General features: G+C 44.5%; 1 protein-coding gene across 1 annotated transcript in view; it reads right to left on the bottom strand.

Annotated features, from left to right (window-relative positions):
• Positions 1–1,380: 1,380 nt before the first annotated feature.
• Cyria (CYFIP related Rac1 interactor A) overlaps positions 1,381–15,923 on the bottom strand; it is a 111,777-nt gene continuing 97,234 nt past the window's right edge. The window contains exons 6-12 of the mRNA XM_050141974.1: positions 12,700–12,836; positions 12,175–12,252; positions 11,893–12,009; positions 11,718–11,797; positions 8,980–9,106; positions 4,231–4,301; positions 1,381–1,587 (exon numbers count right to left, since the gene is read on the bottom strand). Of these exons, the coding sequence (XP_049997931.1) occupies positions 1,524–1,587; positions 4,231–4,301; positions 8,980–9,106; positions 11,718–11,797; positions 11,893–12,009; positions 12,175–12,252; positions 12,700–12,836 (674 nt within the window). The 3' untranslated portion in view covers positions 1,381–1,523. The remainder of the gene's footprint in view (positions 1,588–4,230; positions 4,302–8,979; positions 9,107–11,717; positions 11,798–11,892; positions 12,010–12,174; positions 12,253–12,699; positions 12,837–15,923) is intronic.

Genomic DNA, 15,923 nt, shown 5'->3' with positions numbered 1-15,923 from the left:
GTCCAAAGTAAGGGTCATCTTGTGTGCCCACATCTTTCCATTAGATGTCACAGTATGTTTCCCAGATTCGACCCTAACTCAGCTGTGACCTATAGCAGAATGACTGCCACACTGGCGAGATTGATAATTATAAGAATATTCCTTGGAATTTATGCATGAAGGAAGGTTGGTAGCATGGCTCCCACTAGCCTTTTAGAACTCTTAGAAACTCTTTTAGATTTTTTAAAAGTTCATTTATTTTATATGTATAATTTTTTTTCCTGCATGTATAGGAGCACACTATGTGTATGCATGGTACTTATGGAGATTGGAAGAGGGTACTGAATGCCCTGGAACTGGAATAATGGATAGCTATGAGCCACCATGTGGGTGCTGGGAATCAAATCCAGATCCTCTGCAACAGCAACAAGTACTCTTAACCACTGAGCCGTCTCTACGGGCCCCCAAGACTGTCTATTTTATACATGAGGAAGGTGAGCGCACTGAAAGTGAATCTGTCAAAGTACACAGAGTGGCGGAGGCTGACACCAGGCAATCAGGAAACATAGATATCTTCTTTCTAAATCCCTCCTTCTCTGGGAAATAACAAAGTGCCTTAGTTCTCAGTTCTGACATGAACAGTCCATTTTCACAGAGAAGTGGGGTCTCCTTATCACGAGGGGTGGTGTACGTAGAACTCAGCGGGCTCCTGGGGAATGAGTGGCCTTATTTACAAGCAGAGTTCCATCTCTCTGTCCCCGCAGGGAGAAGGTTGACAGAGATATGATTATCCTTACGCCAGCTCCCTCTCTCAAATGCTCTTCAGATAGTTACTTCCCTCAGTCCTCCTGTAAGAACCCCTCTCTCGACCCATTGCCTCCTCATTAGTGGATTAAAACACAGGCAATTTTCCTCTGACAACAACTAAAAAGGAATGGAAGGAACGTGGATTGAGACAGGAGAATGTTTGGGTTAATAACACACGTGCATACAGAAAAGCTGCACGTGAGGTTTGCAGGCTGAAGGAAGAGGGGGGCGTGCTGAACTCACAACAGTTGTGCCCCACCCTCCACATGCATTTTTCTTATCTTGCATTCTTCTCTCTTGCTCTCTTTCTCTGTCAGGGCAACAGTTGTGTGTGCTTCTTGTATCTGAGCCAACACAGGAAATCAAGTACTTTGTGTTTCTATAAACTATACTCCCAGAGAGATAACACAACTAGAATTAAAACAATACCACAAACTATTAAGAATTTCTGCTTGTTATAGGTGTCACTGCAAGACTCCAGCAGCCAAGACTGAAGTTTCCAAATTCGGCCCTTGGAGACAGGATTTTCATTTCGAACATCAAAGGTAAGGCTCTCGAGTCAATTTATGCTCTGCTGGGTTGAGTCAGTCAGGATACAAATTAAGGTCCATATATTTCAGAGACAAGAAGGAAGTGGTTATGTAAATACACAAGTATTAACATCAATCTGTATTAAATTATGTAAACATATACATCTTCTGAGGTCAGCACACAGATCCTCCTCTGTAAGCAGGGCTCTACTGAAGCATCGCCCGAATCTGTTTGGAAGTCGATTCGTCATTCAAGTGCTTTGTAGTGAACCTGGGGAGAGAGAGTTGGATGTCAGGACTCACCCAACAGAAATTTGCAAGTAAGAACCGTGGGTCACTTCTTTAGACAAAAAGCCACATTTTGATGTTCGTTCCATATATTCTCTGCAAGTTTTTTTTAAAAAATAATTTATTTAGCTTTTCTTTTATGTGCATCAGCATCAGATCCTCTGGAACTGGAGTTACAGATAGTTGTGAACTGCCATGTGAATGCTGGGAATTGAACTCAAGTCCATCTGGAAGAGCAGCCAGTGCTCTTAACCGCTGAGCCATCTCTCCAGCCCTAGAAGTTTATTTTTGATTTGACATTGACTGGGTTTTGCTCAGTATTCCAGGTAGACATTGCACTCACTCTGTAATCCAGGTTGGCCTCAAACTCATGGCAATCCTCCTTTCTCAACCTCCCTACTGCTGAGATTATATACTCATCCCACAACGCCACTCTTGTCAGGCAGGTAGCTGTGATATTTGCTTTTTCTTGTGTGGCAAGTATCAAACTAAGTCTTTTGTTGTGGGAATCCATTCAGCCAATGCCTTTTGTGTACCAGCACACGTGGTCTGATAAGCTTCCTTTATTACATCCACAGTCTTTTTTTAACCTCATCAAATAATCACAAAGAGTAGACACAACTGATCTCATCTTCAAGGAGACAAATCTCACTGCACTTACTTCAACATCTTGTCCATTGAAGCTAACCCTAAGTCTGGCTGCCTTGAAAGCCTATAATCTTCCCACTTCAGCGTGTGTCTCCGGGAAACACAAATTCCCACACTGGGGTGGGACTCGTGGCTTCATACCATGTCCTGATCTCCAACATGTTTTGGTTAGCTATAATGAAACTGCCAAATTCCAGAGACTCAGAAGTTAAAGTCTTCTTAATGAATACAGAAAACCAGCATGGTTTGCTTACAGTCTTGCTTGGAGTAAACCTCGGATTTGGGAGGCTCTTATGAGAATGATGTTAGGAAAAATCTTAAGGAGAGCCTCTCTGCTGACTCAAAATAACTTCAATTAGACCAAATCAAAAATGCCCACGTTTAATAAATGCTGGGTGGCCCTGGCAGCATGGCGGGGAAGAGGAGGGGAGAGGAGCCCGCACAAACCCTGGAGACAACACGTGTTCCTTTTTCTCATTGCAGGAGCGTAAATAGCCTGTGGGAGTGGTCCTGACCCTCCCTGGGGAGGGGTCAGCATTTGGTGGACTTTCTGGGAGCTGGAGTCCAGCCCAAGGCAACTCCCGGGGGTAGGGGCTGGGGTGAGGCTTTGAACCAAATATCCCAGGGAAGGGGGCTTGAGATGGAGCGTTTTGCCCCATTGGCACTTTATTGGTGCCCCAAGGCAGGGGCTGGGGTGACACTTCCAACTCAATGTTACATTCCAGACTCTTTGGATATAGGGGTGTTAGAAGGCTGGGGTCTCACTTTCAATCAAACATCCCGGAGTCCTTGGATATAGGGGTGTCACTTTTGAGCAAACATCCTCTAAAGATGATGAGTTGGCAAGCCAGGAAACCAGTAACTTTAGTGTCCTAAGATTGCTGGCTTTATCCAGTGAAGGAGGATAAAAGATCAGGTTGGGGTCGATGGATTGCAATAGTTGCATTGAACATATGACTGGATGTAGAGCATTGCATGCAGAACTAAGTGCTGCCCCATTTCTCTCAGACTTACCCATGCTGACTGCATGGATTGCATTGCACGGGACTGAGGAAATGAAAGGCTAAGACAGCAAGGTCCATGAGTCTTCCAGATTAAAATTCTGCATGGGGATGGTTTGTGCCGTTCAGCAAGTTTCTTTGGATGCAGCACAGCTAAAAATAAGAACCTCTTTCTTGAAGTGGACTAAACAAATGCATCCTTGGGGAAAGAGAGGTGCCTAAGGAGTGGAAAGATAGCTGGCTAAATATTCAGGCACCCAGCAGTGAATAACAGATCCTCAGTTCTGGCAGCTGCAGGTAGAAGCCACTTGGGGAGGTCAAGCCAAGCAAACAGAAACAAACAACAAGCTAAGACAAGAGGAATGCTTGAGTTTCAAGGCCAACGACTAATTTACTTGGCTTGCAACCTCAGTTCCTGGAAACTCCCTTCATCTTCTTCTGATGCAACCAGGGTCAGGAGCCCTTGGTTAAGATGGACATAAGAAGCGACAAGGATTCCCCACTATACATACAGCATCATGGTCAAGAGTCAGATAGGTGTGAGACTCGTGGGACCACCAAGACCCAGGTATAGGTCCTAACTTGGCCCTTTACTGTGTGGAATGGAAACATTATTTGAGCATACCAAGCCAGGTACAGGTATGCTGCATGCCTTTAATCCTGGCATTCAGTAGGCAGAGACAGGTGGATCGCTGAGTTCAAGGCCAGCCAGGACTACAAAGTACGTTCCAGCACAGCTAGGACGGTACAGATAAACCTTGTTTCAAAACCCCAAAACTTAACTTACCTCAAATTCCCCCATCTTAAGAAGTGAATGATAAAACCTGTGCTGCCCTCCCAGCACTGTTAGGAAGGTGAACCACATGACAACCAGTCAAGGGCTAAGACTGGTGTCCAGGCTTCTGGCCCCCAACAGCATTTACATTTGCATCGGTCTGAAAGGGAAGCTGTACTGCCTGCCCCAGAGACTGGCTCACCTGAGAGCATTCAGCAGCCCTTCCACACTGTCCGGGGCCTGCTCCTTCAGCACTTTTATGCAGCCTTTCATCTGGAAGAAGAATGCACAGCATTCCGTTAGTACGCTAGTAAGCCTGCACAGAGTGATATCTGTCCATACTAACAACTCTATGGAGCCACAGAACATGGAAATCACAAGTAAGCTTCTCTATCCTCTCAGGATGGTGCATTGTGCCTCTGGGCTTCTCCAGAGTTCCGTACAACGAAATGATTGCAATCTCTACTGGTTTTCGTTCTAGTCCACAACTGTCCGTTTGACTTTGGGAATAAACGTCTTGCTTTGTACTCTGGAGCCCAGAGCAGGAACAGAAATCACTCTCCTTGGCTCTTGGTTGAGATTCATTAAGTGTTTTACACACTCAATAATTGAATGTTTTGTCTGCTAAGAATGCTTCTTCTCTGTCAGCTGCTGATTGATACACCCATAATATTTTGCAAGTTCACTGGCTTGCAGGAAATGTGTGTGTGTGTGTGTGAACACATGTTGGTATATGTGTGTTGCATGCATATGGAGGCCAGAGGACAAGTTCAGCTGTCATTCCTAAGGTACTATCCACCTAATGTTTAGACAGGGTCTCTTTTGCCTGGAGCTTGTTAAGTAGGCTAGGCTAACTGACAAGAATGCCCCAGAGATCTGCCCATCTCCACTCCCCCATGACTGGGAATGTAAGCACATCAACCATATATGGCTTTCTTTAAAAAAAAAAAAAGACTCCTGGACATGAATTTATTCTTAGTGCTTTCAAAGTAAACACTATGCAGACAGAGATATCGCTGTGGCCCAGAAAGGCTGTTTTCATTCCATTATCTGTACCATAGATAGTCACTACCACTTCTTTGTGACCCCAATATGACTTTGTATTTATTAGGTAACTCTGGATAGACTAGCCCCTCATCAAGTCAATAATTTGTCTCCCTCATTAGACCAGTAACTCCTAGAAGAACAGGTCTGGGTCTTAGCCACCTCTGAGAAGACTGGCAAAGGGCAATTGCAAAGAATGGGAACCTTGTAGAGGTCAGATTTCTAGTTTTTACCCATGCTGCTTTGTAGTCGTGTGGACTTACACAAGTTCCTCGGTTTTCTGAGGCCTTGGAATTAAAGTAATCTAATTCTGTTATGAAAATTAAAATTAAAATTTACATCATGTTATTTTATGCATACCGTTTTACTTATCCTTTGGAAAAAGCAAAGATCTTTCTATAAAAAGTCAATCACTTCTTTCAATCTTAGACATTCATGCAGTGTGTGGGTATCTGAGGAGTTTGATTATACCAGCGGCTACCTGCAGAGTGGCAACTTCTCAACAATGCTTGTGGTCATATTTCAAATATGCAAAAGTTTTATAATAATAGCTTTATAGACTCTGCCAATTGCTGTAGGTAGACTGAGAAGCATTTGGAGATCACACAAGAATGAAGTCACGGTCAAATACACGTCTATAAAAGATACAGGTTTGGGCCGGGCGGTGCTGGTCTTTAATCCCAGCACTCGGGAGGCAGAAGCAGGCGGATCTCTGTGAGTTTGAGGCCAGCCTGGTCTACAAGAGCTAGTTCCAGGACAGGAACCAAAAGCTACAAAGAAACCCTGTCTTGAAAATCCAAAAAAAAAAAAAAAAAAAAAGAAAGAAAGAAAAAAGAAAAAAAGATACAGGTTTGGAGAGGGGCTCCATTGATGCCAGTTATGTGCCACTCTGGGTTTGTGATGGTATCAGGCCCTTAAACGTGGAGAATCTTGTCTCTCTCCCATCAGAGGTGGGAGTCCAGTGAGAAGAGAGAGACAGGTCGCTCAGTATCATGGTGCGGTAAGTGTTCATGTGAGAACATCACACGGGGCAGTGAGAGCACAGATGCTGACCGAGGTGGGTGTGCAGTGGGTACTCTCGAGGAGTCTCCAGTTCTCTTTCAGCACGATGAAAACCGTGGGTGTGAATAACAAGAAACTGTCAGAAATGCATTCAGGGCCAGAGCTAGGGTGGATTTAACAACCCAGTCAGAACTTGGAGGCTTTTCCTCGAAGAAAATAACCCTTGGATGGCGTTAAGCATTGTATAAATATAGTGAGCGTAGAAAAGAAGCAGAAGGAGGCAAAGACAGAAAGAGGAGGATGTGAAAATCCCCTGGGATATGAGGGGTGGGGCAGCAGTGAGCTGAAACCCAGAGGGGGGATGGATGCTCAATCACTGGCAACTTAAGAGGGTAAGGAAGAGGGGCTCACAGACAATGCTTAGTATCTGAAGGATGACAGCTCTGATTTCTTCTAGCTTAGATACTGGATGAGAGGATAGGTCAATATCCAAACTAGAATCCATAGGGGAAGGAAACCCTTTGGTTGGTGACTGGCCATGCTTCGTGTATCCATAACAAATGTTGTCTGAAGTTATGGCTGGGGACAGATGTTAAGGTGTGATTCTTTATGGGGCCAGCTCCTAAGAGGATGTGGAAATCACTTGAGAACACCAGTTCATCCCCTCACATCTTTCCTGCCACCAAGACTGTCCTCTGGCCTCTAAACAACTCCCGTTCCCTGAGTCTTGGTGATTTTGCTCTGGCCCTTCCTTGCCTCTATCCATCTGAAAAATATCCTTGACTGACTACCTCAAATCCCACCTCCTTTGCCTCTAAACAGAACAGTCTCTCCCTCAACTGTTCCCTAGCGCTCCTTACAGGTCTCCTCTGCAAACCAGACCCCCCACCCTTTGTGTGTATACCTGGTACCTCCTCCAGGGTCTCACAAATAAACACGTTTCCTCACAGTTGGTCCTCACATCCTAAGGACTTATCAACCCAGTGCCTAGAGCTGCTGGTTTAGCTGCAGAGTGGTGGAATGGACCCTCTTCAGAGAGGTCTAGTGCTCATCAGGCCGAAATCGTTCTTAGAGGCACATGCACAGTTCGCCACGAACTGGCCTGTCTTAATCTCCATTAACAAACAGACTTGAAAAATGCCCGAGAAAATCAACATATTCCCTGTTTGGGAACTTAACAGATTCCGAAAATGGCTTAGAAAGCCAAGCATTTTATAAAATAGGGTGGCAAGGGCTAGGTAGATGCCTCAGTGCATAAAGAAAACTTGTACAAACATGAAGACTTGAATTCAAATCCCCAACATCCATGTACAAATGTCATTTCTGGTTACATGTGCCCATAATCCCAGAACATTTGGGTGGAGATAGATGGATCCGGGAACTGACAGGCTGGCCAGCCTAGCTAAATCTAGCTGTACGTTCAGCGAGAGGCCCTGTCTCCAAGGAATAATGTGCCAGGTAATAGCCCAGGAATCCCGATATCCTTTTCTGGCCTCTGTAGGTGTGTGCATGGGTATACCAACCCACAAACACATGTAAACACACACATGCAAAAAACCACAAAGAAAAGATGAAGGGTACAAAGGGCTCATTTCACCCACCATAATTTTAGTTGTTGACTCTGTGGTAAGTTAACAAATGGCTACAGTCAACCAAAATGCCATAGGAATACCAGGCACTAAACTCAATTCATAGCAATAGAGTTTTTCACAGTTATTTGTATTCAGTCTATAGTGCCAAATCTTTAAGCCCCCACAATGAGCACAATACATATGTTTATTGCAAGATTTTCATAATATATTCTTATGTAAATGAAACATATTTTAAAATAGTGCAAACAGCAGAATTCTAATTTGTTAGGCTCAGCCATCCATTAAAACACAAGGAGGCATTTTCATTTCACTCTGCTTCTTAAATCTGAATGCATTGTACCAGGCTGTCTCATGTTCTGTTGCCATGACTTCCCACCATGATGGGCTATGCCCTGAGACTGTCAACCAAAGTAAACTCTGCCTTAAATTGTTTCTTTCAGGGTTTTGAATCACGGACATAGAAAAAGTAATTAGTACAGAGTTACCTGTAAAACTGGCAAAAGGGAGCGTGGTTTATTCTGCAAACCGCAGGGAAGCAACTGGAGAGCATGTGCTTCCAAAGGTCTCTGCGTATGCACCCATGTTTTCCTTTTTTCTTACACTCACTCAGACACTGAATAGACACTTTGTGCAGGGCATCTAGTGGGTGTCGGGCATAATATCCCAGGACATTAGGTGCCTTGATCATTGTCCCTATACATTCGAAAAGCTAGAGTCTGTGGGAATGTTAGCAAAAGCAGTTTGGTAAACCATCTGAGGACCAATGGAGAAGGAAGGCTTCACTTATGTGGGGCAAAGGAAATGGGACCCTGGATGAGCTACATCTAAAGAGTGCCTGGACGAGATCCACCATCAGAGGAGGAGGTGATGGAGAGACTCTTGGATTCTACAATAAGAACAGACAGGATGGTTGGTGGGGCAGCAGGCAAGGTTGATAAGAGAAGAGCTTGGAAGGTCATCTGGTCTTTGACCATTGTGCCTTGCCATCCAGAAGTTCCCAACTCTATTCATATCATAACACACAGATGGTACAGAGGGTGGAGTGAAGGTGGGGGCGGAGCATCTCTGTTCTGCTTCATTAAGGCCTAGGGTATGAGCATCCCAGCACTCCAGCTACATGTGGGAGGCAGGACGTCTCCTCCTAACCATGTCAGAAAGAGTGGACTACTTGTTAGGGAGAAATTTGCCATGCATCTCCAAGATAAAAATCTTGGAAAGGTCTTGCTCAGTGAGGCCACAGGAAGAGAAGTAAGATTCTCCAAATGGCATTCACGGGCTTTTGTGATAAAAACACATTACATGAGAATTCTTACATCAATTTTGGATGTCTTGCAGAAAGCTCCCACGGGGTGCACGTGATCATAGAGGATGATGACCCCCACCATCACCCTCATGCAGAACATGAGTGTCTCCTCTCTTGTAAACCTGCTCCTGTACTCCCTGAAAGAGAAGACATGGATGTGGCATTACTCCCTGGTTCAAACACGTGCATTCTGAGACCCACAACTGGCCATTCCTCTACCCGCCCACCCCCAACAGAACTCACCCAGGACCTGCAGCGACCAGGTTAATATGCTCTTTAAAAGACCCAAGACGACAATTTTCCTTGACTCTATCCAACTAGCAATTCAGAGCAAACTCTGGTAAATTAGAGGGCGGTAAATTCCCCTTTCTGCTTCCCTTTAGCAGCTAGCTCACCATGTACATCAACCCCTGCCCATCAATCTTGAATATTTTATAGCCGGCCCCTCTGGCTGTCCAAGATTATAGAGAATAATGGCTTCATTACAGGGAAAAGGAATCAGGCTCATTTCTACACAGCAGCGCTCATGTCTCCAGCTGGAGTCAGTTCCTTTGTTAAGACATGGGCTGTGGAAGAGTGTGGATTGGCAGATATCTCAAAGAAATTATGTATCTAGGAGTTATTTGTGGAGGTTAAATTCTGCTCACTTACTTTGACAGGGGCCCTGATGATTGCAATAATTTAGGCCAAAGCTAGAGACTTTTTTAGCATCAATTTCATTATGAGTTGGCCCCACAATGCAGACAATTACTATTTCTGTCTTGAAATAAATCTTAACTTTGGTATGAAGGAAAGATTTAAAATTAATATCCTTTTATGGGGCAGGAGAGATGGCTCCCTGGGTAAAGCACTTGCTGCTTAAGGGAGAGGAACTGAGTTGGCTCCCCAGTGCCCATATGTATGCCAGGTGGTTGTGGGGCTAGTCTCAGGTCAACTTGACAGAAGTTAGAATCGCTGGAGAAGATAAAACCTCAATTGAAAAGATGCCTTCATAAGATCTGGCTACAGGCAAGCCCGAAGGGCGTTTTCATTAGCAATTGATGGTGGAGGGACCCAGCCCATTGTGGGTGATGCCATCCTGGGTTTTATAAGAAAGCAGACTGAACAAGCCATGAGGAGCAAGCCAGTAAGCAGCACCCCTCCATGGCCTTTGCATCAGCTCCTGCCTCTAGGATCTTGCCCTCGTTAAGTCCTTGTCCTGATTTCCTTCAGTGAAGGACTACAGTGTGGAAGTATAAGCCCAGTAAACCCTTTCCTCTCCAACTTAGTTTTGGTCATGGTGTTTCTACACCAATAGTAACCCTAACACAGTTTCCCACCTGCAATCCCGGCTCTTGGGAGGCAGAGACAGGGCATGCCTGCAGCAAGCTGACTACCCAACTTAGTCCTATCAGCAAAATTTGGGTTCACATGACAGAACCCTGCCTCAATATACATGTCAGAGAGCAGTTAAGGAAGACACCCAAAGTCAATCTCTGGCTTACACACACACACACACACACACACACACACACACACACACACACACACACATACATACACAGAGGCACACATGTGTGCATGCACACACACACGTATATGCATCAGCAAGCACATGTGCATCCTCACATGCACGTGAATACAAACACACACAAACACCACGCACATACACACATGCAAACATATAAAATAATAAAAGATTGTTTTATATTTGAAGACAGTCAGCTGCTATAATAAGGTGCCTGTGATACTTCTGGGCTCCGGTACCCTATGGAGCAGATGGTATTACGGGAACTTGATTAGACACAGAATACAAGGAAGGTTCAGAGGGGCCAGAGTTCATTTGTAATCACAGTGAGCAGTGCAGACTAAGTGCATCCCCAACCTTCCCCTGTAACTGCGTCCTTCATCCTTTATGACCCTAACCATCCTTCACGTTGAGTGTCTGGCAAGCAGTTTAGGAACAAAGAAACAGAGGGTGAAGAGAGGGGTGGGGGAATTACTTTTGCAGCGGTCTCACCATTGCTACTCTTGGTTCTACATCTCTATAGTGTATCGATAATAACACTCACACATCTAGCCCATCTCCCCATTTCACTGCATGGCTTATAGAAGTGATTCTCAACCTGTGGGTTGCCATTCCTCTAGGGGTCCTACAACCCCTTCACAGATAGCTTGCATATCAGATATTTACATCACAATTCATAACTATAGCAAAATTACAGTTATGGAGTAGCAATGAGAATCCTTTTCTGGTTGGGGGTGTCACCACAACAAGAGGAAATGTATCAAAAAGGGTCACCCACACTAGAAAGTTGAGAACCACTTTTTATTTTATTTTATTTTTTTATTTTTCGAGACAGGATTTCTCCGTAGCTTTTTCGTTCCTGTCCTGAAACTAGCTCTTGTAGACCAGGCTGGCCTCGAACTCACAGAGATCCGCCTGCCTCTGCCTCCGGAGTGCTGGGATTAAAGGCATGTGCCACCACTGCCCGGCTGAGAACCACTTTCTTAGAGCACGTGACAAGCTGCTAAACCTTTGCGAGGCCAATCAACCCATGGGCGAGTCAGCTACTTCAGTTGGGAAACGGATCTGATGGATCTGACGTTGACACAGATCACCCTAAGCTCCCATTGAAACCGAAGTAAACACTCCACAAGGGAAACTTTAATCTGGCACCTGAAAGAGGACATGCCGCTATCAACACATCTGACCAGGCCCCAGCCTGGTGGAAACGTAGCCATGCCCACACCTCTGGTTTCACTTACGGTGTCTCCAGCATAACCTTGCAGACGCTTGTCATGGTACTGAGGCAGTCGGTGGTGTTCTCTATTGGCAGGGTTTTATTCTGAGTGGAGAGACACAAACACACGTTGGTCATCCTAACAGTGTGCATGCATGGTAAAGAAAGATCACTCTGTGCGGCTCCCTGGCTGCACTTACTTCTGAGACAAAGTGCATTGTGGCGTTGCTGAGAGTCTTCAGCATCGGTGTGGCTTCAGCATAGAAGAGGGACATTCGGTTGGCCATCTCATTATTCACTTCATTCTCAATGTCTAGCTGATGGAAGCAAGAGCAGCAACAGTTATAAAGAGAGCATTCTTATCTCCACAACCAAGTTATAGGCAAGGACTCGGCCATCTCTTTGGGCCTGGCCAGACACACAAGTCAAAGCAGCCATGGGGAGATGGTGGCCCCAGCCAGAGACACGGCGCAGGGACTCACATGCATGTTGTTGATGCGGTTGCGACTTATTGTTCTCCTGTAGTAACTAAAGTCATTCTGAATCGCTGGGTTCCTCATCTGAAATGTGGAAGAGAAGAAAGAAGGTCACCTTCCAGAAACAGGGGAGGGGCAGCATCAGGAGCCCAGATGTGAGGGTTTGCAGATATGGCACAACTTCTCTTTGTCATTCAAGGACCGGGGCAACCATTAAAAATAAGGACCTATCACTCTGTGTTCTGAAACATGTCCTGTTCTTCCTGTGGGCTGTATTTCTGGGAAAGCATGTTTGCCCAGTGAGAAGATACTTGTATGGGTTCTCTGCGCTCATTTGACAGATTCCAAATTTCCACAGGTAAGTCACCCTCGTAGATTACGCTGGCCACACAGAATGCAAATATGTACCACGTTATAAACCTCCTGGGGGAGGTAGTCCATCTTACTCTCCCACTCCAACCCTACAGCCTTAGCAAAAGAACCATAAAGCAGAGCTACCCCGTTCAACTCCCACAGTGCGTGTGGCCTGACCTTCAGCTCATCAAATCGAAGGGTAAAATGTAAGATTTCTGCAAATTCCTTTGCCAGTGCCTGCTCCCGCTCCAGGTGCTGGGTTGGTGTGTAAGGAGGGCACGTCAGAGATTCCAGTAAACTCTGCAGGGCTTTTTCTGAAAGTCAAGGGGAGACAGAGGTCTATTCAGAGAGGCCAGACACATCCTTAAAAGCACAGTGCACAGTTCAAGTTGACACTCTCAGAGGCAACCTGTGTGGACGGTCCCTTTTGAGGGTTTCCAGAGCCCAGTTCACTTAGCAATCTCCTTTCTGAGCCTTGTAGAAAACCACAAGGAGCTCGTGTGCATGAGAGGCACTAACGATTTAAGGTGAGGTGAGAGCTGAGGAGAGGGCTCCAATCAGTAAGATGCTGTGCAAACCCAATTCATACCTATCACATCCACAAAAATCCCCCAGGTGTAGGGGTACAGGTACGTAACACTAGCTTTGAAAATGGGCATGGGGACAGAGGCAGAAGAGTCAAAGCTCCCTGGGGCTGGGTAGCTTAGCCAGTCCATGAGCAACAGAAGACACCAGAGTCAGTCTCTGTCTCCACACACATATCCAAGAGCCCTGAACACATGGGTTAAGTCACCTGTTTAACACGGTGGAAAGTTTGGTCTTCTTCTAGCATGTTTCTCTCTTTCTACATCCCCATGACATTTCTCTACAAATCTACCACATTTACCCTTGTTATGTTCTTACAATAACCTTATCCCTCCCTCCCATTTGCCTATTTCTGATCATTCTCCATTCTTTTTGTTCCCATACATCTTGACAGCAAAGTCATTTAACCAATCCTCAATGGCAGAAGTTGATAAACTATGACCCATAAGCCAAATTGGACCCACTGCTTTTTTATGAGTAAAGTTTTATTTAAAAGGTAGATATTTTCATCACTTCCTACACTGACTAGGGCTACCATAGGTGTTGCTACTATGATGGTAAAATCTCGTTACTGAAAAGACAGGACACACAAGATGCAAACCCTTTCTGTTGAGATACAACTCAGGTTCTTGGTATTTCAGCTCACTACATCCAAATGCCCACTGAGGAAACAGAAGATTCGATTTATCTTCTACCTGAGAACCTGGGGCAACCTTCTTTGTGAAATCAGTTTGAACCCCTCCCTTAGCTGGTCGAGCATCAAGTCCTTTTCAATATCAAGTCATGGGTTCAGCTTTGGTTTTCTTCTTAGAATATGGCCTTCATTTTAGTGGCAAATTAAAGCAAAAGTTGCTGACTACCATTTCCATTCTAAATATACTATATTATCAGATGAAACCCCAAGCACTGACAGTGATTACACCACACTGCTGGTGGCATGCAGCCAGTTTGTCAACCTCGCTTGCCTCCACGCCAGCTTCTGCAGAGTCATCTTATTTCTGTGCAGTTTATTTTTGTTGTAAAGCTAAAGTAAGAATGCTAGCTTTATTTTCTTACATTTTGCATTCAGTTAATTGTGTTTTGGGGCATGCGAAGAGACTGTGGATTCAAATGAACTCCATCCTCCAATTTTGTTTTTTATTAAAAACGGAGACCAATAGACCAAAGTCTAGGTCAATTGTCATCAGAGGCTTCATCCAGCAATTGATGGGAGCAGATGCAGAGACCCTCAGTCAAGCATTAGGCCCCATGGAAGAAGGGGTGGAAAGATTGTGGGAGACAGAGGGGCTGAGAACACCATAAGAACACAGCTCAAAAAAATCAATTAAGCAGGGCTCATTGGAGCTCATAGAGACTGAAGCAACAATCACAGAACTTGTATGGGTCACCTAGGTCTTCTGCATAGATGTGGTTATATAGCTTGGTGTTCTTGTGAGACTCCTGACAGTGGGATTGGGGGTGTCTCTAGCCTTCTTTTGGGATTCCTTTCCTCCCATTGGGTTGCCTTGTCCAGCCTTAATAAGAGGATTTTTGCCTAGTCTTATTGTAACTTGTCATGCAGTGTTCAGTTGATATCCTTGGGAGGCCTGCTCTTTTCTGAAGGGAGACAGAGGAGTGGATCTGAGGAGGGAGAAAGGAAGGGAGGTGTTGTCAGAGGCTGTTAGTTCATTTCCTGACTGCCCTGATTTGAAATAACCATACAGAAACTATATTATTTGCAATACTGTTTGGCCAATAGCTTAAGCATATTTTTAGCTAGCTTTTATATCCTAAACTAACCCATCTCTATTAATCTGTGTATTGCCACATGGCTGTGGCTTACTGAGTAAAGTTCTGGTGGGACCAACAAATTGGCACCAATGTGGTCAACTAAATCCACTTAAAAACCTGAGAGAGTTTGAAAATAAATTCTAGACACACACACACACACACACACACACACACAAAATAGTTTAATGCAACTTCTTGCTCTATTTGCTGGTGGAAAGCAGAGACATAGTTCCATTAAGGTTTCCTGACTCAGCTTTAGCAGTAAACACTACACAGCTTCTTTTAAAATGGCAGCTTCCTGGTTCTCTGGCAGGAATGACTCTGGCTCTTTCAGAAGGCCTAGCACTTGAATGGGGTTTGTGAGCACCATGTTGCAATTGCTTGGTGGCAGCATGGACCAATTGGTTACCAGAGCTGAGGTGGTGAGCATGGCTCCCACCTGGCAGTCTCAGAGGCAGTAAATGGATCTTGGCCATGTTGGACTGGGTAGAGCCAAAACATAAAGCAGCCTTAGTTCTAGACACTCTGTTGAGCATTTTAAAAAGCAGTTCTGGTCAGAAAAGTATTACAGATATGCAATAAAGAACAGATTCAGATGAAAAAGACCTCTAAATGGATCACAGCTTGGGAGAGAGAAGAAAAAAAGTATAGAGAGTTATAGAAGGAAGTAAATGGTTTTAAAAAAATGAAACAAAGTCTTTAAAGAGACAGAGTACAGACAGTAATAGATTTATAGAGGAAAGAAAAATAAGCTATGTAAAGATGAAATATACATAGAAAGTCTGGATTATGTATATTATTGTGTTTTCTTTTAATTTTTTGACTATGAAGGAGATAAGTACAGAGAGGCATTTCATTGTATAGGCTGCTAAGCTAAACCAACATATAAATTTTAAAGGTATCTAGACTTCAAAATTTGGGTCTAAGGATTTGTTGCTTTTGAAAAAGAGTTTCTACTTTCGTTTCCATAGAGGATGAGAACCTGTGGGGTCTTCCCAGACTAATGTGGTTTCATTGATTAAGAACCCCCGAAATTACTTCTCCCA

Source organism: Alexandromys fortis, unplaced genomic scaffold (genome assembly GCF_014885135.2).
Source record: "Alexandromys fortis isolate MF-2015 unplaced genomic scaffold, M_Fortis_MF-2015_v1.1 scaffold_30, whole genome shotgun sequence".
NCBI classification, from domain to species: domain Eukaryota; kingdom Metazoa; phylum Chordata; class Mammalia; order Rodentia; family Cricetidae; genus Alexandromys; species Alexandromys fortis.
This window is presented reverse-complemented; position numbering and strand designations above follow the sequence as displayed.